Raw genomic sequence first — 25,363 nt, 5'->3', positions numbered from 1 at the left:
TTGTCCTACCTAAAACGGCAGGACTACCATGCCCCCTGTTGTCCGACAGTCATCCCAGGTGTGTGACTGCATGTAAGCTTCCCTCATCCCAGTTTACTTTCCTCTGGGCTTCCTGATCTTTAAAGCTTCCATCAGCTAACGCTGGTATCTGTTGCTCTCAGAGTGGATTACCTCAGACTTTTCCTGGTCCATGATTGTGATTTTCTCTCTTGCAGTAATCTGAGATGACTGATTTTAAATTTCCTTGGTCCGCTTTTTGCTTTTCTTGCACATCCAGATGTTTCTTTCTCACACTTTTTTCTGTGTTCACTTTTTCATGTGCAAAATAAATCCTGCCTGTTTTGCTGGTCGCAGGAAAGGCATGGAATTTCATAAAAGACATTGCTCTTTCATTCAAACCAAACCTCTATAAATCAGCCGATAGACAATGACATCACGTGACACTTCTGAGGAAGACTGCAGGAAGTTTGTAGTCAAAATATGGCAAGGTAACAAAAAACAACCCCACACTGGTCTAATAATAAGAACTGTCTTCCTATCAAATACAGTGTCAGACCTAATGTACCTTTTTCCGATTATAACTAGAACACCATCTGCTCGGCACAGTGTGAACTCTAAGATTTGGGGCTGGAGGTCTAAGTGCGAAACCCATATACAGAGGGCATAGTCCTCATTGCAGTGGTCGTAGGTTCAACTCCTGGCCTGAACCATTTGCTGCATGTCTTCCCCCACTCTCTACTTCTCTTATTTCCTGTCTTTCTCCAGCTTTCCTTCCAATCAAAGGCAAAAATGCTCAAAAGCATAACTTTAATAAAATAATAAATACAAATTTGAAAAGCAATCAATCGCATGTCATTCATGTTCAATCATAAAACTATGAACACATCTAAAAAACAACAATTACTCTCAAACTGAATGTGTCATATATACATCGTGTGCGCTAAATTTGAAAATCTGTAAACATGCCATTGGACTTAAAAAAATATAATAATAATCAAATGACTGATTCCTCCATTCATCTTTTCCCAAACTGACGAACAGCACTCCACCAACATGCATCTTCAAAAGATCACTGTCATACAGAAAAATCTATATATTGATGGATGTGTCCTGTTGTCCTGACTCTGATATCTCTGTCTGTTGTAGGTCAAACAGCAAGATGGACTGACCTGTCGAAGGAGTGGAACTGCATAGGCAGCATGGGGTGAGTCTTCAGCGCTGGGTCTGGGTGATAGGGCGTCGGCCCGGACTCCTGTCCCAGGTCCCCCCCATCGAGCGGAGCTGCCACCAGACTCTTCAGGATCTCCTGTGGTCATGAGAGGATGATGTAAGTGGTGACTACAGAACCCAAGCTGCTGTTGTTAGTCTTTTTTTAAAGGGTATGCCACTTTTCAACACTATCAATCAATCAATCAATTTTAAGTAAGTTATAGTAGAGGATGAAATCTTCTCTAGAGCTGTTAACTTTAATTTAATGATGCATAACATTATACAGCTCTGTGCAAGAAGCATCTGTGAAAAGATCCTAACAAAAGAGATGTGGATAGATCAAAATATATCAGTGTTCAAAGATTCACTGGGCCTAAATGTAAAGAGTAACAGCAAATATGATGAGCCACATGTAATATCTCTTTAACTAGTAATTTATAGATTTACTTACAAAAAGCTGTTATTCATAAGACAAAGAAAAAGTACTGGCTGTAACTACAACTTCACTCCAACACCCTTTCTCTTATTTTTTAATTTAGTACTTCCTGATACTTGCCTGACTTTTTCTGTCTATTTTATGTGTAGTTAAAAAACTCAGTCAAAGCCACTAAAGATAATTTTTTATGATGAATTTGGTGGAGCAAACAGGTCCAAGTGGCCGTCACACTGACCCACCTTGACATTGATGCCTTTGTTTGTCTGGCTGATGCTGGAGATGGACGAAGGCGGGGCTTGGCTGGAGTTCGGATTAGAGCTGGGGTTGTGTGGAGAATCCAGAAGACTCTCCTGTGACCTCCTGACATCCGACAGGCTGCACAGCAGATCTGTGCCTCCTACACCTCCGCCTCCTCCCCCCATGTCTCTGTCTCTGTCTCGATCCGTCTCTCTCCCCACCAGGCCCAGACCGAGACCTAAACCCATCTCTGAGCCATTCAGGGACCCGGCCACATGTCCCTCCTCGCCGATGCCTGAGTCTGTGTGTGGGAGGCCGGCCCGGGGAGAGTCGTCCACTGGGGTGGGAGTCTGTTTGTCGCGGTCAGAGAAGCCTGAGGACGGGTGTTCTGGGAGAAATAAAGGATGAAATGTGAAGCAATGACAAATTCAGTTCCTAGAAAATGCTCTGTGAAAGCATTCCTGTTGTCTGTTTCTAAGACATCATTCTATTGCGTGTACGCTTTCATTCCTCTGTCAAGTAATACCCTTTTTTCTGCCTGCGTCTCGCTTTCTTCTTGTAATTGTCTCATATTTTTGGCAGATGTATTGTTGTTTGCCTGCAGCCTGCATTCACTCTAGCAGCGCCACAATGATGAGTCACCGCTGACACATCTAAGATTACCCTCTAATATCGAGGATATTGCAGCAGAAGAAAAACAAGGAGTCACCTGTACTGGTCGGGGAGTTGATCTCGTGGCGAATGCTTCTACCTGATAGGCTGGTGGACCTGCCAATCTCCCGCTGGGGCTCTAAGATATCCCGGTACTTCGACACCATGAGAACGGAGATGAAGTAGACGACCGCCAGTGCCAGAAACTGAGCCTGCTTGCTGTCATCCTACAGAAAAACAAGAAGCATGCAAATGTATTCAGAAAACAACAACACTAACGACTGTACAGGTGTTTCCTTTGTACTGTACCCACACACACATACACACACACACACACACACACACACACACACACACTGTTTACACCAAAAATAAACAAACACACACGCTTACCACATCTCTGAAAACCACAGCTCGAAGACGATTGATGTCTACATCCTGCAGGAGTCTGTCTGGGTCCTGCTGAATATGGAAGACAGAACATCAGATGTGTGCTGTCATACATTTAAATATTCCTCTGTCAGATTTGAGGAGCAGGACACGAGCTTTTTGTAATTCTACATGCCTGTGTCTATGTCTGTGTGTGTGTGTGTGTGTGTGTGTGTATGTGTGGTACCTTGCTGGTGGTGGAGGCACTATGGAGGCTGTCCTGTGACTTGCTGCTGGTTAACGAGGTCTTGCAGCTTCGATCTCTCTGTCTCTGCCGGCACTCCAGACAGTTCCTCACTGCCACGCAGCAAACTGATGAACACAGAGAGGACAAGAGGAGAGCTGTAAGTACTGGACACTTGAGGGGCACTTTTATTCCATGTCGCAGTATTTCTGTTTCTTTTTTAAAAGAAACTTCAGAGGCAAGAAAGAATTCAGAGAACATATATTGGATATTTTTGTAAAATCAAGGGTGTATAAATGAGTTTTGACACAAAGAACCTTAAAGCGAACATGCAATATGGAGTAATTCTGCAATCAAAGTGCAGGGATGGACTTTAAAGCTTGAGTAGTGGTCAGGTAGGTGCATGGATTAAATTGATTGGATTTAATGATCACAACTCAGGAACCAAACTTTGCATCATAAATGCAATTTGGGTCGTTTCATGCACATCTTTAGTCATGAAGACCCGTTTGAGGTCTTCTGAAACATCACTTTTTTTTTTTAAAGATATATTTTTGTTGCTTTCAATGGATAGGACAGCTGAAGAGAGACAGGAAAAATGTGGGGAGTAGAGAGCAGGGGAAGACATGCAGGAAATGGTCGACCGGCTGGGAATCAAACCGCCGATCCTTGCGACGAGGACTGTAGCCACTGTATGTGGGGCGCTTGTGGCCTAGCGGTCTAAGCGCCCCACGTACAGCGGCTACAGTCCTCGTCGCCGGGACCGCTGGTTTTATTCCCGGCTGGTAGGCATTTGTTTTTAGTCCTACGTCAAATAGTTCTTTAACTAATCAGACAAATGCATGAGAATTATCCTCAGTAATTTATTTCTGTTACTATAAAGAATAAAATACTTATGAAGGGGTTTAAAACTGACATAAATATACAATCTGAAGACCTTTAAAGGCTACAGGAGATTGTGTTTACTCTTTTCCTCATCATCTAAAAGCTTACCCACTTGTATGATCAAAGTTTTAATCATTAAGACAATAATACTTGGATCCCCACGAAGCAAAGCCCCATGCCTCTTAAGAGTTTATTTATCTAGTCAATGGTTAATACTGAATACATGAACTCAGCACACACCAAGGCGGAGACATTGCCTCATCAGCCCTCCTGACGACATGTTCTTCTCCGCTTCGATCTCGCTGAAGTTAAGAGAGCTGGCAAACACCAACACGTCCACCATGGCCATGAGACGGGACAGGAAGGTGACCGCCGTCTCTGAAGACATGCCCTGCGTCGCTTCAATGTTCTCCAGCTCCGTCTGAGGAATGATGGAAGGGAAAAAACACACAAAAGCTTGCTGGTTAGTGAAATGTAAACCAGATGCTCTTGGTGGTTTTTAGAAAGGTTGTGTAATTCTGTAGTGTCCTGCTTTCTTCTTCTAAAATGTGTGCAGTTTGGTCCTGATCATGGTTACGGCAGCAGCCATGGCTAATTATACCGACAGACAGGAAAAGCAAACCTGGAGTATCATGCTGTTTGAGTGACAAACATACTGATATGATGAAATCTGGCAACATGAGGTGTTCTACACAACACACAGGAAGTACAGCCAGATGACACAGAAGTAATGGTAACAGTGGGATCATGAGAGTAGCAGTGTGACATATTAGCAGTAACAGTGGCAGTGCAGAGACAAGTAAAGCCTAGGATAAAAAAAAAAAAGAAGTCCCCTTATGTTCACACCAGCTAGAGTTTTTAATCACCAAATTTAATTAAGATGAAATCTGAAGTCAGAATATCAGGGGTTAAAAGTTGCAATCAAACCCAGTGAGTGATTTCTGTGTCTCTGCTTCAGTGAGCAGGGTGTGAGGCTGTGCAGAGTCGACAAAGTGCAAGCATCTGCTCGTGAGCACACACATTTGGGGGGAAAAACAGACACACAGGGTGAGGACAGAAGGGCACAGGTTGGTGCTCGTAGCTCTTCTGGTGATGGTGGGAGTCTAAGGCTCTTTACCCACCTCTCCCCCTGCGCCTCCTCCCCCAGGAACAGGGGTCACCTCCTCTCCCTTTGACCCCCTCTGGGGCCCGGATCCTCCTGCCTTCTTTAGTGTTGATACAAATGGGACAGGCTTAGCAGATGCAACCCCCAAGGACTCATGGACAACTCTCATGCTGTTACTCTCTATAATATTTCACCTTTAAATACACATCTGAGATATTTCTCTTTATTATTGATCCACCTCCTGGCCTTTTAGTCTTCTCTTTCCCCCCCATTATTTGTATATTATTCCAACATTTTCAGAATATTATACAAAGTGTATCTAGTTCAATATAAATCTAGTGTTATACTAAAAGAACTAGATACACTGAGGCAGACGGATCAATGCAAACCCACAGTATATACAAACAGTAAAAGGGGAAGCATCGATCAGAAGCAGAGGAGCACAACAAATAGAAACACTATGGATGTCAGACAAGCAAGTTTTAGTGTCAGTCACAATGGTAAATAAACTGGGAAACAAAGTATTAGTAGAATAGAAAGAGAGAAAGAAACTGCAACTTACAGTGTTGGCACTACTCTTAGAACTCTGGACATGCAAAAGAACAGACAAAAACAGACGAAAAGGACGAGAAAATACACAAAACACGTAACACAGAGAGGAAAGGAAAGAAAGAATAAAGAATTAAAGTAAATAGATTGTCAAACTTTGAAAGGAAGTAGGTTGTTAATTAAAAAAGATCAAATAAAAGTCAAAACATTGAGTAAGAAGTGTTAGGTTGGAAGTTAAATATAAAGTGATAAAGATGAGAGGGATCCAGAAATATGTTTGAATTTTTAATTTGTTTATCCTGTTTTTTTAGAAAAGGCCAAACTCGACCGAAATTCTGTAAATTCCAACTTCAAATGTCTTCTTTTATTTGATCCATAACTTATTCTTTAACCTATCAAATCATACAAGATCAACACTTTCCTAAGCATTAAGGGGAATAAGGTTTCAGCAGGTTGACTTAAGTCTTTTCTAAGCAAACAGAGTTAAAAGCCTTCAGATCAAAGCAGCTGTTGACCTGCAGTTCTCCCTCCCACCACAGAGGGGCAGAGTAGAGCCACTTACAGAAGGGGAGGTGGCAGCAGACAGGAGAGGCAGGATGCCCCCACAGGCGATGATGATGTTGTCCACCATCTGAGAAATGAGGTGGATGGTGTTGTGGACGAAGATGATGTTCTCGTTGCTGTTGACGAAATCCATCACGGACTTGGTGGAGTGGCTGCAACGGGAAAAAAAAAAAAGAGACATCAGAGGTATCACTTCAGTATCACAATATCATAGTATAACATTCACACTCAAGGTTACAAGTTTGTTAAGAGCACATCTTTTGAATCACCAGTTTTTTGAAGCCTGAATTTGTAAAAGACTCAAAATCCCTGACTCACCTCCTCCACACATGCACGTCAGTCTCCAGTGCGAACAGCAGGTCAGTGAGCAGCCTCTGGTGCATCGGAGACCACTTGAATTCTGGGATACGGAACATTGTGGTGCGTGGGCCAGGGCTGAACTGCCGCCGCTGCTCCTCCGTCATGGGCATGCCCCTGAAACCCAGATCTACACGGAGGTCCCGCTCCAGCTGGGCTGCGGTGCGACCGTGGAGGGCCTGGGAGGAGGGGGGAGGGAGCACAGTAAATCTCTTAGCTGTCTCATATGAACCACTGTGGCGTACATGTAGTTATGAAAAAGAAAGGCAGAACAGAAACCACTTAAGGATCTCAGGGAGTTATTATTTCGTATTCAGTGAGCTTTTAGGTAAGCTCAGTTCATGTGTGGGCGGTTACTCAGCTTTTCTGTCCAGACAAACTGTACATGTTTTATATGCTTATCACTCCCAGTCTATCACATTAAGACTTAGGCTGGTAAAGGACGCCTGCTGTGATTAAGGTTCCACATTTCAGTCCTTGAAGAAGTCAAACTAATCAGGAAAGGAAGGACCTGTCATGCCTTCCTTACGAACACTGACTTCCCCATGTTTGGAAAATAAAGATGAATAAAGTCTCTACGATCAAACCTAAAAGGTTATGTTATGAAGTCACTTCAAGTGTCACCTATCTCTAATATCTGTACACTAAAGGTTATATATATATATTATGGATTATGTAAAGACTGTTTCAGGGTCAGTTAAAGGTTTCCCCCTTCACTTTTATTTTATCAACAAATTATTTTATGCAACATGATGATGTCAGAGACAAAAACTTCACTTTCTAATAAAAATATGATTTCACTAACTATTCAAGTTGAATAACAATGATTATTATTATCATTATTATTATTATTATTATTATTTATAACAATATTACAAGCATTATTATTATTATTATTATTATTATTATTATTAATAATGATATTATTAGTATTCTTGTTATTATTATTACCATTATTAATTGTATCATTATTAATCAAAATAATATTGACAATAATAATAATAATAATTATAAAACGAATGGTTATAATAACATTACAATTATTGCTATTAATATTAATAATAATAAAAATAAAAAACCTAAACATTAATAATAATAGTAATAATAATAATAATAAATTCATCATTAGTTCAAACAGAGTCATGCAAAAAAAAATCTGAAAAAGTCTGTTTTCATTGGCCTTAACCAAAAATGTATAAACTTGTGGGCTGTTTTTGAAACCGCCTACTGTATACTAGCTACTGATGTAGTATGCAGTATGTACTGATGTAGTATGTAGTATGTACTGATGTAGTATGTAGTATGTACTGCATACTGCGTCTGAAGGTAGTATGCAGTATGACTGTTCTGTTGGATCTGTTCTGTTCTGCAGGAAAGCGGAAGCAAACAATGGCCAAGCTGATAGAGAAACTGCTTCTTTAGCATCACTTATGATTTAAAAAGTTAAGAAGTGGTTTATATGGAATTTAATAATTTTCACAGACAAGAACAGTTACCTGTGGGTTGGGTATCGACTCTGTAATTACTGGAAGTTACAAGATTCAGTGGAGTTTCTTTCGCATTACTTAACTGAAAATGTAACAGACTGTTAAACATCTGATACAACTCCAACACAGTAGGTGGCGCTAATGCAGCTACAAACTGAGTAGAGCTGTGCATTGTGGGAAACACTACACGAGGAAGACTGGTCGTGCATACTGAGAAATTTTCCCAAATCAGTACGACATCCGGGTAGTTTTTGGCATACTGCAGATTTTGCTCTTGTCTCCCTTCCCAGAAACTGAATTTTGCCCAAATCAGTACGTACTGTTAGTATAGTAGGCAGTTTCGAAGACAGCCATAGACAGCTACCCTGAGTAAAGCCAAAGGTGCCCCTGGTGACTGTCTGCACTGCATGTAGGTCATAAATCCCGCCTCCTCCATGCTTACAGATGGCACACGGGTCATGCAGAGGGAAGTGAAATGCATGTTTTGGTACGTGACGTCAGTCCTGCGGCTCCAACGGCCAGCTTGCTTCTGCTCATGCCTTGGCTCTACCAGCACAATATGCAAGCGCCCATAGAGGGGGTATTTTGGCTTCACTCCTCACAATGGGGGGGGACATGGAGACGTGTCCTCTTTATCAATGTAGAGTCAATGAGTTCATCCCTTTCTATTTGACTGATTCAGCTCAGAGACAAACAGATCAGACTCTGCTCCCCCGGCTTGTGATAGATTAGAGAAGAATAAGACATCAGGAGGAAATGATGATGAAGATGTGGTGAGCATGTTGATGAAGCAGTAAATGCATCTGCTTTTTTTGCAGCTCAGTATTTTTTAATTGCATACATCTTTATAAACTTTGATAAAGAGGATTCATTTCAGAGTGATGGAGAAACACACCTGAGTGGTTGCAGTAGTTTGGATCTTCTTTATGTCCTTGTCTTTCCCATCATCCGACCTCTCTGTATCAGATGTTGTGCTGGCTGTGTCTCCCCCAGTCTTTAACCCCGCAGCCTCTCCCTCTGCCCCGGATGTGCCCTCTCCCTCTGGGAAATCTGGTCTGGAGGCTGCCTGGATCTGGCTCTCGGCCTCTGCGATGGAGCTGATGTCAGCGAGCGGACTCTGGATCTTGAAGAGTCCGTCCTCTGGAAGCTCCCCGGCCGTGTTGCTCTGCGTCTGTGTTAGATCAGAGCCGCAGCTTGTCATGTGGGCCAGCAGGCTGAGGTCGTCGCTGGCGCTGGTGGTGGAGTGAGCTGGGACAGGGCCTGACGGAGGGGGCTGGTCTGGGCTCGGCAGAACGAGGGGGTCTGTCGCTGCCAGAGCTGGGAGCAGCTTCTCGTCCACCTAGAAGGAAAATGAAGGAACATGAAGTCATTAAGAGAAGCCTGCTGCTGGTTATTACTTTGATGATTTATAAACTTAAGAAGCTTTTTTGTCCACTTTTTCTTCTGCTTTTTTTTTAGAAGTCCTTCAGTTCTTGTTAAATTATCCAGCAATATGTAGCATTTTTGATTGGACTGCTACTAGCTTTATTTCCTCCTAGTCCTTTGTGTGTTTATGGACTCAGGAGAAAAACAACAAGTCAGCAGCAACAACTTCTCTTTTGTCTGCTTATTATGGTCTCCATTGGCAGGGGAAAATGTGTCTCCAGAGATAAGATTTTCAGTAACAATCCTTTTCATTCCTACCTTGCTGAAGAGAAATCCATTGTTGCTCGGGACGCTGTCCTTCTCGTCCGCCAGCGTAATAAGCGGTCCCATGTTCCCATCGTCCTCCAGGCTGACTCCAGAAAGCCCCAAACTCGTCCCAATCCCCACCCCTGAGCCTGGCGTGTCCTCTTTAGGCGCCAGAGTCCCATTTAGGTTTTGAACCACAGCACAGTACGCACTATCCAGGAGAGAGTCCACCTCCACTAGAGGTCCGTTCTCCATCCCACCTCCACCCTGTCCGCTTACATTCCCACTGAGGCCTTCTGGAGACAAGTCCAAGTCATCCAGCTTCACCTCTGTGGCCTCTACCTTCTCTGCTTTAATGTCCACCAGCAAGTCGTGGACTTCCACCCTCACCCCTGGAGCTGCGCTCTGCTCCCCGGGTGTCAGCGCCTCTCCGTTTGGTCGCTTTACGGCGCCTTCAGCGAGGAGATTGCGCGAATCCCCGCCGGCACCCTCGCTGTACTCCGCCTCGCTCTCAGGCGTCTGTGTTTGGGAGTTGTCATCAATCTCCAGGTTGCCGTTTACGACAGGGGCAGGCGCAGCAGAAAGCCCAGAGATGGTGGAGACGGAGCCTTTCTTCCCCTTCTTCATGTTCTCCTCCTCCTGTCGCTGGTACTCTTCATACATCTTTGCCAGATACTCTTTGTGGGCTTCGTAGGTCACCTGTGACAGAGAGCGATTAATGTCAGTGGTGACGTGATCAGAACACAAGTTAACCTTTAGATCAATATCTCCTCCATTAGGAGACCTTATGCTGCGAATAAATCATCGTTTGGATAAAACTGGGACACTAGCCTAACGGAGCTCTAACACCGTGATCCATAATGAGCTCTTTCTTTTCCACTACCTTTAAAAAACAGCTGACTTTGATTCCCACCACTGAACACTGAACAGTGCTGATCGAAATTAAAAACAATACCTGTAATGACACATTAGTCAATATGTTACAGGTCAATGAAGGAAAACGACATTTAAAAAAAGTCTGTATTTACAAATCAATAATTGCTTCACTCATCAATATCTTCTAATCAATATCATCAGTTTACGTCTTCATTTATGGAATGCATTTTAAATAAGCTGTCATGGAGGGAAATCATCAACAGGAGTCTCTCCCTACTTCAGTGAGGTTTGGCTAATTCGCTAGTAGCATAATGACATTCAAAATCAAGTATGTGCTAAGAGGAAGAAAGATCCTCCAACAGCTTTTACCAGCGTGCTCTGTGATCTGTGATCATGAGCGGATTTAAGCAAGTATTGACTTTATTATTATTATTCAGTATCTATTTATAACCATGCTACTTTAGGGTTCATTAGTATCCCTGATTTCCACTTAAAAACATCCCAAAACAGACGGTACAAGAGGAGGATTAAAACTTTCCTTTTTGATACAGCTGGCTCAGGCTTGGACCAGCTCTTAGTTCTGCTGCTATAGGCTTAGACTGCCAGGGGAAACTGACACACTGGGATCCCCACTATATCTTACTTTAACTCTCCATGTCCGATTAACTAACTCAGGGGTTCCCAAACTTTGGTGCCAAAGACTTGCGACCCCCACTGACCCCTCAAGGTGATTTAATGTGGCTTAATGTAGCTGGTCTGCAGAAAATTAGCCTACCTATATGAGCATGTGTCTGTGTTGCCTGTGCTGTTATGAATTAACCTGCTGCTACTGATGCTTTTGATAATTAACTGTTCAGTACCCCTAAACTTAGGAGTCATCCGGCAAAAAGAAAGGCAGAAAATTAATTACATTTTCTATTTTCAAGGTTTTATTTAAAATTTAGCTTCTATTTTTGTTGATATTTTTTGCTGTAATGGGTAAAATGTACTTTTTCTAAATAACTTAAAAAAGAAAATACATCCTGGAGGACAGGAGGACATCCTGGAGGACATCTCACGACGGGTCGTGAGACACACTTTGGGAACCCCTAAACTAACTAACCATAGACCTTTCTGGAGTCCCTGAGCTCCCTTGTCTCGTAGGTTCCTCTGAGTCATCTCCTACTATCTGTCTCACCACTATCATCTCTCTCTTTCTTTCTTATTCTCCTCTATCCCTCTATCCAACCCCAACTCGGTCTCAGCAGATGTGTGTCTAACATGAGTCTGGTCCTGCTGGAGGTTTCTGCCTGTTAAAGGAAGTTTGTCCTTGCCACTGTAACTTGCTAAATGCTGCAAAGTGCTCTGCTCATGGTCGATTAGGATGAGATCAGACTGAGTCCTGTCTGTAAGATGGGACTGGATCTTATCCTGTCTTGATGTGGGTCTTTGTTAATAATATAACACAGAGTACAGTCTAGACCTGCTCTGTTTTTAGATAACATTCGCTGTGATTTGGCACTATATAAATAAAGATTGCTTGATTTATACATTTTCATTGCAGTTTTGGTGTGAACTAACAGTTTGATACTAAACAAAATGAAAGTCCTGGAAGGAAATCAAATAAGACGTGGCTGCACGGCATTCTGGTGCGAAGAGACTCCTCTAGATGGAGGAATTTGTAATCCTGTCTTCTTATTCAAGGATTCATGTATGATTGCTGACTGCAAGTGCAAAACAAAGTGTTACAAACAATCTGATGCTTGAGGGGTGTTAAATTAAACATGTCTGAATTTAGAATTCTAAGGGAAATATAGCAGGTTGAAACCATTAATGAGAGGAAGGGCACATTAGACAGAGTGATATGTCTGTGCTTCTGTTCGTAATCAGGCTCACCTTAGAATGTGCGATGGAGAGGGTATCAACCCAGACCCTCCACCCTCCCCATTCGTATTTGATGGCATGGTAGAGCAGGATCCTAAAGATGTTGTACACCATCTCAGTTATTTTCTGCTCCTCTGGATTCTTGGGGTTGATGTATCCGAGGGAGAACATCCAATCCTGCCACACAGAGCACTGCAGCAAGCAGCTGGAAGACAACACAAAAGCTACATGTGAGCGTGAGCCTAATTTAAAAAAACAACAGCAACAACTGCAAGAAGCAAATGACTTAATATGCATGTTTTTGTGCTCTTACCGCCTGTTTTCACGGCTGTTACTGAAGAGTTTGATCATGTCGGAGAGGAAGAGTCTTCTCACTTCCATTAGCTCAGCACTGGGGGACGAGTTCTTCAGCAGGGTGGCCACTACCTTTAAAATCACTGGGTGGGAGGCAGAAGAGATCAGGTAATAGGGAGAGGAAGAAGAGGAGGATGAAGAAAGTGATTAGAGAGGAGGAGAAACAAATACACAAAAAGTGTTTTTAAATGAGACGAAAATGAGAGAAGGAGAGGAGGGTGCCAGGCAGATCAATAAGCAAGAGGCGGAAGCAGCTTCTGAGTTCATGCTTTGTTGTTTGTTTACTCGTATTAAAACAACACGGTGTTATTGACAGACGAGGGAACGCTCAAAGACAGACAGACACAGCTGCTTTGTTCCTGCACTTACTTGGATTCTGGATTTTGACAGTGGAGTCGGGTTCTGGGTGGGGTTTGTGAACCACCTGAGTGCACACCTGCTCTGTAAGAATCTGCACACACACACAAACACACATAGTTTTATAGCTGTCAGTAACACGCCATGACAATGACAGAATCCTGATGTCTCATAACGGACTAAAAAAGGGCGCCACTTCACTTCACAGTCACATACCTCGTAAAGGGTATTGTAGGTGGTGATGGAGACGGTGTTGGTGTGCATCATCAGCCTCTCTCCCAGCAGCGTGAACAGGCTGTGTGTGTGCATGATCTCCACCTTCCTCCTGCACATACACACGCAGAGAGAAAGCTTGGCATTCATAACATAATTTATGACAGTTGAAATTGACAGTGATTGTCACGAGCAGGATGACAGTCTGATATTGGCACCATGTGGTCCTGTCAGTTTTGATGGGACCAAAGAGAACGAGAGATGAATACTAACAAGAGAAATTAATGGAAGGCATAAAGAGAACAGCAACCCTGCAGGAGTCACTGAGGTAACATTCAGAAGGCTGCAAATTAGTAACCTTGCCAATGGGTGAATCGTGCGTCCAAGAGGCTTCGACTTGATATGATCAGAAAAGAGAGAGGACTAACCTTGAGTGTTTTGGAAAAAATTAGTTGGGGATTGATTGGCTTGGTAAGTGTGGCTTTAGAGATAACATCAAATCAAAGAATGAGGGTGTAGAAACCCAGTATGATTCAGGTTTCATTTTGATCTAGGAGATGAATAACACAACATGTCAGAGGGAGACTGTCTGCCATAATTAAAGCAGACACTTTTTTTTCCAGCCTTTTTAAGCCTCAAATCATCAGGACTTCATGTAAATAGGTTATGCTTGATGAATTTAAACACTATGTACCACTAAAAAAAACATGTACATTGTATTGTCTTTCAAATAAGACAATGTTTACAGTATGGATCAGTTGCTATCTGGATGAATATTGGATTCCCGTAGGTGTAGCGACTACAAAGAGCCGAAAGCTGCTGAGAGGCTGAGGTTAGGCCTACTAAAGTGTCTGACGCGCTAAAAGCAAAAATCACTGATGTACAAAAAAGTAAGTTTAACCTTTTATAACGAAAAAGAATAATTAACTCATAATAAAGTGCACAAACAAGTGATTAAAGTGACCAAAAGAATATAGAGAAAACAGAGAAAACAGTGCAAAAAAGCGGAAAATAGTGAAAATGGGGAAAAATAGCTAAATGGGTGAAATAAGCGAAAATAGTAAAAATACCAAAAAAAATCTAAGTGAGCGAAATAAGCAAAAATAGCAAAAATAGCACAAATAGTTAAGTAAAAAATATATATTTATCAAAAATAGCAAAAAAAAGCAAAGTGAGCGAAATAAACAAAATTAGCGAAAATAGCAAAAAAAACTAAATAAGCGAAATAAGCCAAAAATATTAACAAAAAAAGTAAAAATAGCAAAAATAGCTAAACGAGCGAAAATAGCAAAAATAGTTAAAATAGTGAAAAATAGCTAAATAAGCTAAATAAGCGAAAATAGCAAAAAATAGCTGAGCGATCGAAATGAGCGAAAATAGCAAAAAATAGCTAAATAAGCGAAATAAGTGAAAATAGCAAAAATAGCAAAAATATTTAAAATGGTGAAAAATAGCTAAATAAGTGAAAGAAGCGAAAATAGTAAAAATAGCTAAGTGATCAAAATAAGCGAAAGTAGCAAAAATAGTAAAAAAAAAATAGCAAAAATATCTAAATGAGCGAAATAATCCAAAAATGGTAACAAAAAAAGCGAATATAGCAAAATGAGCAAAAATAGCAAAAATAGTTAAAATAGTTAAAACAGTTAAAATAGCGGTCAACAAAAAGTATGGAGACCCAGCTCACCCCCTCTCTCTACCTCCAAACAAAAGAAAACAGGTGGCCCAGATGAACAGAATAATCCCGCCCCTAACACGTAACCTGTAAACAATCTAATTAACTGACCCCACAATAAACCACATCGTAAACAAACAACAAAAATAACACCACAAAAAATATATACAAACAATAACCTCCCTTAAACCTCAAAATAAGACACTATAAACACTCAAATCCTTCATGGCTCCTACAGTGGGTTTTAAAGATGCATATGAAGTTAAAAGGGCGTTTGGTTGGAGCAGATGTGAACTAGGCGGGGAGTCAAGGTGCAGGGCTCAGGTGCAGTTTAACAGCCTGCTCCCATGTCGTGCAGCAAGACGTGTGTATGTCACACGGGATGCATAAATCCCCCAGCATTCATTGCTGCTCATCAAGGTTCCTCCTCACTGCCAGTGCACGCTGTCGAGATGATTATTCCGCCTGGACGTGATGATGAGGACATTATCTTTTGCGTGTACACACACACACACACACATTCACAAACAAACAGATCTTCTGAGGCTCACTGGAGGCTGAGCTGCTGTAGTTTTTCAGTTTTGACTGCAGTGTGTTTTTCTCACTTCCAGACATAAACAGGATTTGTGTTGTAGTTGTGACAGGGAAATAAGAAGAAGTGCTTAAGTGCCTTCTTATTTTCAGTGACATCGTTCAAGCGAGAAGCAGACAAAGGAATCAGGCAGACAGAGAGACAAAGAAGTACTGACTTGTGACCGAGGTGCTTGAGGAAGTAACCCAGGACTTTGAGGGCTTGAACCCGGATGCTCTCACTTTTAGAGGCGAGGAGTTTGCAGATTACCCTGTAATATGTCACACAGACACAATGACAACATGTTAGAGACATGTGCAGATACTCGAAACATCTCTTATCATTGCTTTGCAATTATTCAGTAACCAACTCTGTATTTTCCTGTGATCTGCTCACTGCATCATTCACTTCATCATATCATCATGGTACATACTGTGTGTGTTCAGCAACATGGTGCAATAACTAAACTATGCACAAGTAGGAAGTGTCCATAGTATAAAGTGTATATATTTGCTATATTTTATCAATCAATCAATCTTTATTTGTATAGCGCCAAATCACACGATGCTTCACATACAGAGCAGGTTTAGACCGTACTCTATGTTCTATTATTAACAAAGACCCAACATCAAGACAGGATAAGATCCAGTCCCCTCCTACAGACAGGACTCAGCCTGATCTCATGTTAATCCACCATGAGCAGAGCACTTTGCAGCATTTAGCAAGTTACAGCGGCAAGGACAAACTTCCTTTAACAGGCAGAAACCTCCAGCAGGACCAGACTCATGTTAGACACACATCTGCTGAGACCAGAGACCAGTGTCCTGTTGTGTCTGCATGTGTCTTCTTTAACATTTCCTTATTGCTGCTTCCTGATTGTCTTGCTCCATGTATTTTATGTCCATGGACACTTTCTCAAAGACTGTCATATCATGTCCTTATGTAGCTTTTAGTCATCTTTAATCGTATGGTGCTATTTGTACTTTTCTTTTCTTCTCTTTTTTGTTTGTTTGTTTGTTTGTTTGTGTCTTGGTTTCTCCTCTACCTTCTTATTCTGATCTTATTTTACCCTATTTTATCTTTGTTTAATCTTGATCTTTTTAGGGAGCCTTTTGAACATCTGGCAAGGGACAACAGATGTAAACTAGCCTTTTGGCTAAGTCTGGCATATTTACAGAAGTGTTAATTAATATGCATGGTCCTTTTAAATAACAAATAAATAAGACCAAGTTGGGGTTGGAAATAATTATTCTATTTTAACTTTGTAAGTATAGTGTTGTATTCCCGTCTCTTGCTGTAAACTGCTTTAACAAAGAAATGTCCCCCAATGGGGATCAATGAAGTTGATCGTATCTTATGTCAATGAAGGAGTTATACAATCTGAGATGAAGGAAAAGCAGAGATCTTCTGTCTTGAATGAACCTTCCTTCCTTTCTGATAATCACGACCAACATCCTCAAATTAAGCCACACATAAGCTGAATGATCATTTTGTTAAAAGGGTTGCACTCAGAGGACAAATAAGTACTTCAATTATGAGAAAAACACCCCGCTTGCAGAGTAGTGCTCCAGCAATTGAAGGTTTTACCATAGCAACTGAAAAGCATTCACGTCTAGTTGTGCTTTTGGGGGTTTCCCGGCTCAGTTTGAGTCCACCCTCTGAAAATAACGCAGCCTGGATGAAGCCTTAATTTATGTAGCATCAGTTCTCTAATTGTACAACTACACAGATGATGATTCAACCCTACAGTTAAAGCATTTATAGCATATGGTTGCAAAAACCCTTTTAGAAGAAAGCAGAGGGTTTTGTTTTTGTAATATAAAATAATTAAAGGAAAAAGACAGAAGCTGAGAAATTAATGAAGGCCAGGTTTTTTTCCTGCATTGTGAGACTCAAAATTTTAATATATTATGGTGACCTGTTATTTAAAATATGCATACATGAAAAAGGTTTAACAAAATGTGTGCAGATAGACACTTCTTCTATATGACAGGGATCTCTCTTTTCATCCAACCTAGTAACATTCACCTTATTCCATTCCTCTGGTCAAACGCCGGGATCATAGACGCAGGATGTTCAGACATAAGAGCCACCAGCAGCTGGAGTACATCATGGATATTCTCATCCTGCAGAGAGAAGAAAGACACGGGTGAACAGGTGAATGCAGCAGACAGATGAAGCCTGAATGGACAGATCAATGCAAGGGTTAAGAGGACAAAGAGAGGAGTTGTAAGGATGGACGGGGGGAAGTGAGGTTGTGGAGGAGCAGGTGGTATATCAGAGCAAGAATAGCTGTAATTGTATCAGAAGAGTACACTCTGTTCACTCCATTGTTGCACCATTCTTCATGCTGTCACAGCGCCCGAGCTGACTCACTCTCTCACTCCTTTAAGTGGACCGTAACTGCAGCCTACAAATTATAATGCACATTTTGCCACCAGCTCCTCTCGCCCTGCTCTCACTGTCTCTCTCTGTATCCCTCTTTCTCTCTCAAGTCTTTTATTTTGAGACATAAAAGTTTGTGTTTACCTCATGCATGGTCAGCAGGTAGTTAAGAATGCTCTGTAGCTCGTCCTCCTTTACTCCCCGATCCTGTGGAAACACACGAAAACACGTAAGATCTTTGATTGTTTTTGCCTCCTTAACCTTAAATGACTTCATTAATCCTGTTCTTGGCTCATCTCTCTCTCACACACACATATAAATGTAGCCCAAATCAATACAAGCCTGCATAAACACAAAAGCTGCCGAGCTTCTTTCAGGCGGCTGGTCTTTGATGTGATTCTCCACACACACATTTCAGATTAAGCCAGCGGCCCCAGGCAGGGACACAAAGAACAGAGGACACACTGGAGAAAGTGATTTCTTGCTACTGGAGCTATGTGGTAAAGATTTTAATCCATTTTGTTGGCTGTACCTTTAGTATGAGCTGTTTGAGGAAGAGGAGCATGAAGGCTCGGAGCGAGATGATCTCCTTCTGGGATGGTCGTGGTCCGTCTAAACAAACAAACACAAACAAAAAGAGTAATTTCCTGTTAAAAAATCGATCTTTTATGGACGATAATGATCAGTCTGTGGATTCGTCTAAATAAGCTCCACTGTTAACTGATATTAGGTTTTATTAGGCTTCCTGGAGAGCAGAGAAAAACATGTCAACACACCCACATTCACTCTCTCTATGATAGAAGTGTAAACTGAAAATCACTTCCATTAACTCCAGAGGCAATTCAGCAATCTGGATATTTTATAGTTGTACTAATCTGACTGATTACAGCAAAGACATGGCAATTTACAAAAACGTGATTGATGGTCCAAATGATCCAAACCAAACAGGCAGTGTGTAATCCACTGTATAAACTTTAGAGCTCTGGCACTCCATCACTTGTTTGCTGTGCAGGGCTACAAAGAAATAATCAGGCTGAAAACACCAAAGCATCTGAGGCAGAGCACAAGCAGTTCTTCATGTCAGGAGTGATGTCATTGCCTATTTATAAAAGTTGCGACATCTAACGGCATTGTTGAAGCATTCATTTGTTCTCTGTTACCTTTGAATGCGTGCTTTATGAGCCACCAGGTACATGAAATATGATACAGTATGAAATAATGAGAGATGACACGATACAACACAACACGAGTCAGCACATCCTGTGGTCCCAGACTATACGGTATCATAACATATGATATCATATTGTATCGTATCGCATCAAGCCCCGCCGTGCCATGTCTTGTCGTGTCGGATCATATTGTGTCCTGTCCTGCCACGAGGACAGGATATGATACCATACATTCAAAATGTCTGTGAAGGTTCTCAGTCATCCAGGTCATGGTAATCCAAAGCTTGATCCGTAAGACAACTGGACTGGTACAAATTCTTGAAGACGTTTCACCTCTCCTCCGAAAGGCTTCTTCAGTTCTGACCAGACTGGACACCCTTATCTTAACAGAGGTGGTGGACTAAGACACCATTTGTCTCCTACATACAATGCTGTTTTGAATTCTCTGTCAAAACAGGTAAGACCATACTCACACCAGAGACCATGTGACTCCAACGACTCACAGCTGACCCATCACCCTAACGACTGTCAAGAACTAGGTTAACGATTGTCAGGAGGTACAGGACGACTAACAGAAACTAGATTAACGACCCCACTTAGGACCCTTTGTGACTCCTGGACACACCCACGACTGTTAGTGGCTTATATCTTCGAGGTCTTCCCCAGTCTGGTCACAACTGAAGAAGCCTTTCGGAGGGGAGGTGAAACGTCTTCAAGAATTTCTACCAGTCCAGTTGCTTTATGGATCAAGCTTTGGCATACATTCAAAAGCAGGTCCAGACCATACTCTTTGTCACATTAGCATTAAGATAAGATTCAACCTTGACCTATCTTAATCCACAACATGCCACGGAATGATACGGAACAACATGACCAGGCACGACACAGTATGTGACAATACAATATGATATGACATGACACGAAACGACACGACAGGGCACAGTGCTGCCCGGAACGCCAAGGAACAGCACGAATCTTAATGATACGATACGATATATTGTAATACTGTATAGTACGGGACAGTAGGATATACCATACATTACCATCCAGATGGAACTCTTTGTTATATTATCTACAAATATGCAGCAATAAGATAAGATTCAATCTTAATCCACCAGCAAAGAATCGCAGTATTTAGGGAGTTTTAGCAGCTACTAAAAAAAACATCCTTATTACAGGCAGACACCTCGAGCAGAACCAGACTCATGTTGAACAGCCATCTGCTGCGACTGTGTCAGATGATGTGATAGGATATGACAGGGAATGATACAAAGATAAAATATGATGCAATATAACTCATATGGTGCTGTGCAATTTGTTACAATATGATGGGATATGATACAATAATATACTAGACAATCTGATCAATAGGAAACAATACAATACATTACAGTAAGATTCTATAGTGAGATATATCATGATACGGTACAAATTGACACGACAAGACAGGACACTACACAACAAAAAACAATATATGATACACTTTGTTGTCTTCATAAGGATTTTTCTTTTGGACTCCAATGCTGCACACATATTCTTATTTATTGATGTTAAATTTAACTTCAGCTGAGGCTCAAAAGCCTCACTCTACATCTTAAAATCTACCACTTAGGCCCCTTTCATATGCGAAAGAAAGAAGTGACAGCTCTGATATCTTAATTGGTATTTTGGTGTTGAAATGTACTTGACTCCCTTTGAGGTGTTAACTTGTTAGCTTGATAACTTTGAGTCTTAAGACTGCAATTAACCCTCTCCAGACCACAGCCAAATGATACACTTGTGTCAAATGGTCTGAAAAGGAATCAGCTTTAGATAGAGGTTGGTGATACAAGTGCATTTTTCCTTTAACAGCCTCTGTCACTCCCTCCCCTCCTTTAACTACTCCTCTACAGATATCAACACCAAACAAATGGACAGCACACAATAAACTTCACAAGCTACCTGTCCTCATCAGCATTCTACATTCCCAACAGAGGTTTTTGGGGTTTATAAGGCCACAATAAACATTTATGATGTCCAGCTTGTGTGCTTTTTGCCACCGCACACTCTGCTGCGTCAGGATGTTTGGAATCAGCCGGATTTTATGCGAGCAACAAAAGGGAAAGTACTGAAACTGCAAAACAGTACTTATTGTAAGCTCAATGAAACTAGACTCAGACTCTTAGAGCATTTGAACAGATAATCGACCCTAGCGTAAATGAGCAAACAGAAACATCAAAAACAGGAGGAAGATATGAGGCTTCTTACTCTGAATCTTTACCAGGCACAGCTGCCCTTGAATCATACGAGGGTGTAGGGCTTTGTGGAAACCCAAACATGACACCGAAATGGTCCCCTGTGATCCATCATCCTTTTACCTGTCAAGCTGGTTCACGTTGCAGGGTGGTGACACTCACCATCCATCACGGTTACGCAGCCACTCTGTGTCAAACGGGGGCACGGCTGCAGCAGCTGCACGTGTGTGAGTGCGACCTTCAAATCAAAGTGTCTTTTGGGTCTCAGCAGAAGTTTTGAATCAGGCTTACATGCAAGCTGCTTCTCAGGGGCAGCTTTAATTATCATCTTTTACTTCTTAATTTTTTATTTTCTTCCTCACAAGCTTTTTTATTTCATCCTAATCTGACTCAACGGTTTCATTTAGTCACTGTGAAAACACTGTTTTCCTGCCAGATAGTGACAACCTGAGAGGAGGCTGTTTTTAATGAATCTATTCAAGTTATGGGTCTGAATGCGAGTATGCAAGGACACTGTTGGGTTTGCACTAACAATTTAGGCACCTTTGAAAAACTAAGCACACGCATACACTCTGCTTTGAACTAAATATACTACAAATTGCTGCATTTCTTTTGCATCCTTTTTGTTTTTCTACTTGGGGTTAAGATTACTTATGAAACAAAAAGACAAGTCAGGTTTTGACATTAAAGTAAAACATAATGCATAAAAACAATTCCATTAATGAGGTTGGGGGGCTGAAACTTTCCAAAAAAAGCTCATAAAAAATGTAAAAAATAAACGCTGACATTAATATTTATGCCGTTATTTGTTTTTGCAGAATAATTCTTGTTTCATTCAATGGAAGCCGTTTAATTACCGCTCTCACTGTGTTTTAATTCAGCTGCAGAGTTCAAAAGCAATCTACCTGCCGAATGCAAAAGGCCTGAGGTGCATTCATTACTCTTCAAAAGCAATTCATCCACAACATGAAATGGTCTAAGCTGTAAAATAAGAGGAGAGCTTGGAGAAAAGCTTTGTATTATTAATACCTGCTGCTTGGATTAACATCATTACTTCAGACGGAGGGTTAAGTCCAAAATATTTTCATCTGTAAGCCTTCTGCATGATCCAAATATCTGCTATTATTATGCAAAATGTATTCTATCAATGCGTATCACCCTCTTATAGAGTAGTCAAGTGCACACGCATGCAGACTTCTAAACCCCATCTAGCATTATCCTTTAGCTTTGAACAGCCATTAGTATGTGTCTGAGGCTAATTGCTACTGTTATCAGCGCTTCTTTATGAAGCCAAATCCCAGCAGTCAAACGGCAATATCGCCAAACAGAAAAGGGAAGCCAGACAGACACTCGATTAGAAATTCAAAAAGCTCCCTTGGATCTGCCAATCAAACCGGTCTGTTGCCATGGCAACATCGGATGCGCACTCATCGCCGGCGCAGGGTCGCGGGGGGAAAAAGGAGAGGTTGATTAAAGTGAAAAAAGGCCTGCTCCGACCTTTCTGGAGCTCCGCTGTGCAGCTAACACTGTTCTCTGCTGATTCACAAAGGCAGGGAAAATACCAAATCTGATTTCAGCTCTGAGCGCTGTTTGGAATGTGATGTGCTGCACATCAGCTGCTTTTTTTCAAACAGAGACAAACCTTTTAGAGTGCTGTTTCCAAATACCCTGTATTCAAGAGTGCACTGACTGAAGGATGTGCATGAGCATAACTTCATACCAAACAGTAAATCGATGTTTTCTACACAAAGTGTTCTTTTGAGGAGGATGAAATGTTTTTGGTTCCATGAACTTATTCACCTCCATCTAAAAAAGAACAAAAATACAGCCTATGATCAAGAGGCAGCTGTGTGTCTAACATGAGTCTAGTCCTGCTGGAGGTTTCTGCCCGTTAGAAGGAAGTTTTTCCTTGTCGCTGTAACTAGCTAAATACTGCAAGGTGCAATGCTCATGGTGGATTAAGATGAGATCAGACCGAGTCTTGTTATTGGGTCTAGACCTGCTCTGTTTGTAAAAGTGTCTTGAGATAGCGTTTGTTGTGATTTGGCACTTTATAAATAAAGATTGATTGATTGAAGAGGGCCACAACAAAAGCATCAAATCCTTCCTTTAAAGAAACTTGTATCAGGAGATTTTAGCATCAGATTTTTTGCTCATCACCTTTTTGTGTCTGATTTAACAATCGACTACATTTTACTGCTTTTATTTTGAAAGTCTTTCTCAGCACACACACTTGTTTCTTTTTCTCTTTCTTTTATCCTGACTTTCCTTCGTCCTTGTCTCTCTTTGTCTCAGTTTTGCTCACACTCTTTTTGAAATGTGAGTAAACCAAGGTACACCTATTGACTGGACAGGACCGAAAGGATTTTTGCCTTTATGATAGGACAGCTGAAGAGAGACAAGAAATGTGGGGAGTAGAGAGGGGGGAAGACATGCAGTACATGGTAGCGGTTGGGAGTCGAACAGGCAACCTCTGCAACGAGGACTATACCCTTTGTATGTGGGGCGCTTAGACTGCTAGGCCACCAGCGTCCCTAACCTGACATATCTAATAAAGCTTTTTTAATTATCATAGGTTATCATCTTCAGCAGGTTGTTTTCAGCTTTTGGCTTAAACTGATTCCTCACCTTAAAGACGTCTATGATAACTGAACCATGTCTTATTTTCTGTGTTATTATGAGTTCTGCAGATTAAAGGCAGAATGAATTGATATGAAAAATGTACTAAAAGAAGGCCTTGAATTAAGGTCTTTAAATTCTGATAAGCTGGTTGTTATGAAACCAAAAAATCTTCTATTCACCAAAACACTGAAAAAAAATCTCCAAAGTTAGAACATAAAAGGTGATCAGCTCTGTTACATCATGTATTTTCCTTTTTATCTGCAGACAAAAAGACAGTTTTAAATGAACCTGTTAGCTAACACAGCTCCACAGGGGTCAGGGTATTCTGATGCAGTCAATGAAACAAAGGAAGCGTCAACAGGAGCATAAATGTGATGATTACTGCGTGGTGTCTGAAATGAATTAGTCTCAGTTGAAACATAGAGCTTGTACTTGACTTGTGAATAGTCTGGAACCTCTTGTACATGACCTCTTTAATTCTATGGCGCAGTGTGACTGTGGCATACAAAACAATGTATGTAAAAAATGTGTGAGGAGGCCTTAATCCAGGAATGCTTCATTTAAGAAGGATAGACTGCATTCATAGAGAGCCTTCTTTTGAAGAGCTTTGGGGGGTGTTGGATTTATTTCTATCATGTTTTCAGACCAGGTCAGGAGACGCGTGGATGACGGTGCAAGAAAAAGAGATCTCAGATCATCCCAGCACCCCTGAAAAACACTGCCTCTCTAGTTGAGCGGTGTGTTTCAGAGAGTTGGAGTGTAGTACAGTGTCAGAGAGGCAATTCAGACACTGTACGACCGTCTTACAAGCACTACGGCTGGATCGTATGTCACCTTAATTTGCTCTCAGGTGTGAATGTGACAGTGAAATATGTCCTCGTGTGAGAGCCATACAATGGGAAAGGCTTCAGATCCTTATTATATCGTACGCTGGGTATTCATAGGAAGATAAGGGGATGGCTCTGTGAGAATATGATGGGGACTTTCAACTGACATGACTACAATGACATGAGAAATTGTTGTAAGAGTCAGTAACAAGGGGAATTAAATGATATTGAGTACACTACCAGTCAAAAGTTTGGAAACACCGTCTCATTCAAGGGTTTGTGTTTATTTTAATTATTTGAAACACTGTAGATTAATACCAAAGACATCAAAACTATGAAAAAACATATATATTGAATTATTTAATTAACAAAAAAGTGTTAAACAAAGCAGAATATGTTTTATATTTTAGATTCTGTAAAGTAGCCCCCTTTTTCCTTCATGACAGCTTTGCACAC

At 41.3% G+C, this 25,363-nt stretch overlaps 1 protein-coding gene across 1 annotated transcript in view; it reads right to left on the bottom strand.

Moving 5' to 3' along the window:
* nbeaa (neurobeachin a) overlaps window positions 1-25,363 on the bottom strand; it is a 146,774-nt gene that overhangs the window by 29,814 nt on the left and 91,597 nt on the right. The window contains exons 14-33 of the mRNA XM_034684399.1: window positions 18,588-18,667; window positions 18,200-18,262; window positions 17,699-17,796; window positions 15,849-15,941; window positions 13,431-13,539; window positions 13,227-13,308; window positions 12,817-12,940; window positions 12,516-12,708; window positions 9,777-10,463; window positions 8,989-9,432; window positions 6,568-6,785; window positions 6,248-6,401; window positions 5,699-5,722; window positions 5,153-5,236; window positions 4,272-4,452; window positions 3,150-3,274; window positions 2,927-2,995; window positions 2,592-2,760; window positions 1,885-2,270; window positions 1,170-1,306 (exon numbers count right to left, since the gene is read on the bottom strand). Coding sequence (XP_034540290.1) covers window positions 1,170-1,306; window positions 1,885-2,270; window positions 2,592-2,760; window positions 2,927-2,995; window positions 3,150-3,274; window positions 4,272-4,452; window positions 5,153-5,236; window positions 5,699-5,722; window positions 6,248-6,401; window positions 6,568-6,785; window positions 8,989-9,432; window positions 9,777-10,463; window positions 12,516-12,708; window positions 12,817-12,940; window positions 13,227-13,308; window positions 13,431-13,539; window positions 15,849-15,941; window positions 17,699-17,796; window positions 18,200-18,262; window positions 18,588-18,667 — 3,520 coding nt within the window. The remainder of the gene's footprint in view (window positions 1-1,169; window positions 1,307-1,884; window positions 2,271-2,591; window positions 2,761-2,926; window positions 2,996-3,149; window positions 3,275-4,271; window positions 4,453-5,152; window positions 5,237-5,698; window positions 5,723-6,247; window positions 6,402-6,567; window positions 6,786-8,988; window positions 9,433-9,776; window positions 10,464-12,515; window positions 12,709-12,816; window positions 12,941-13,226; window positions 13,309-13,430; window positions 13,540-15,848; window positions 15,942-17,698; window positions 17,797-18,199; window positions 18,263-18,587; window positions 18,668-25,363) is intronic.

This window comes from Notolabrus celidotus, chromosome 5 (genome assembly GCF_009762535.1).
Source record: "Notolabrus celidotus isolate fNotCel1 chromosome 5, fNotCel1.pri, whole genome shotgun sequence".
Lineage (NCBI taxonomy): Eukaryota > Metazoa > Chordata > Actinopteri > Labriformes > Labridae > Notolabrus > Notolabrus celidotus.
This window is presented reverse-complemented; position numbering and strand designations above follow the sequence as displayed.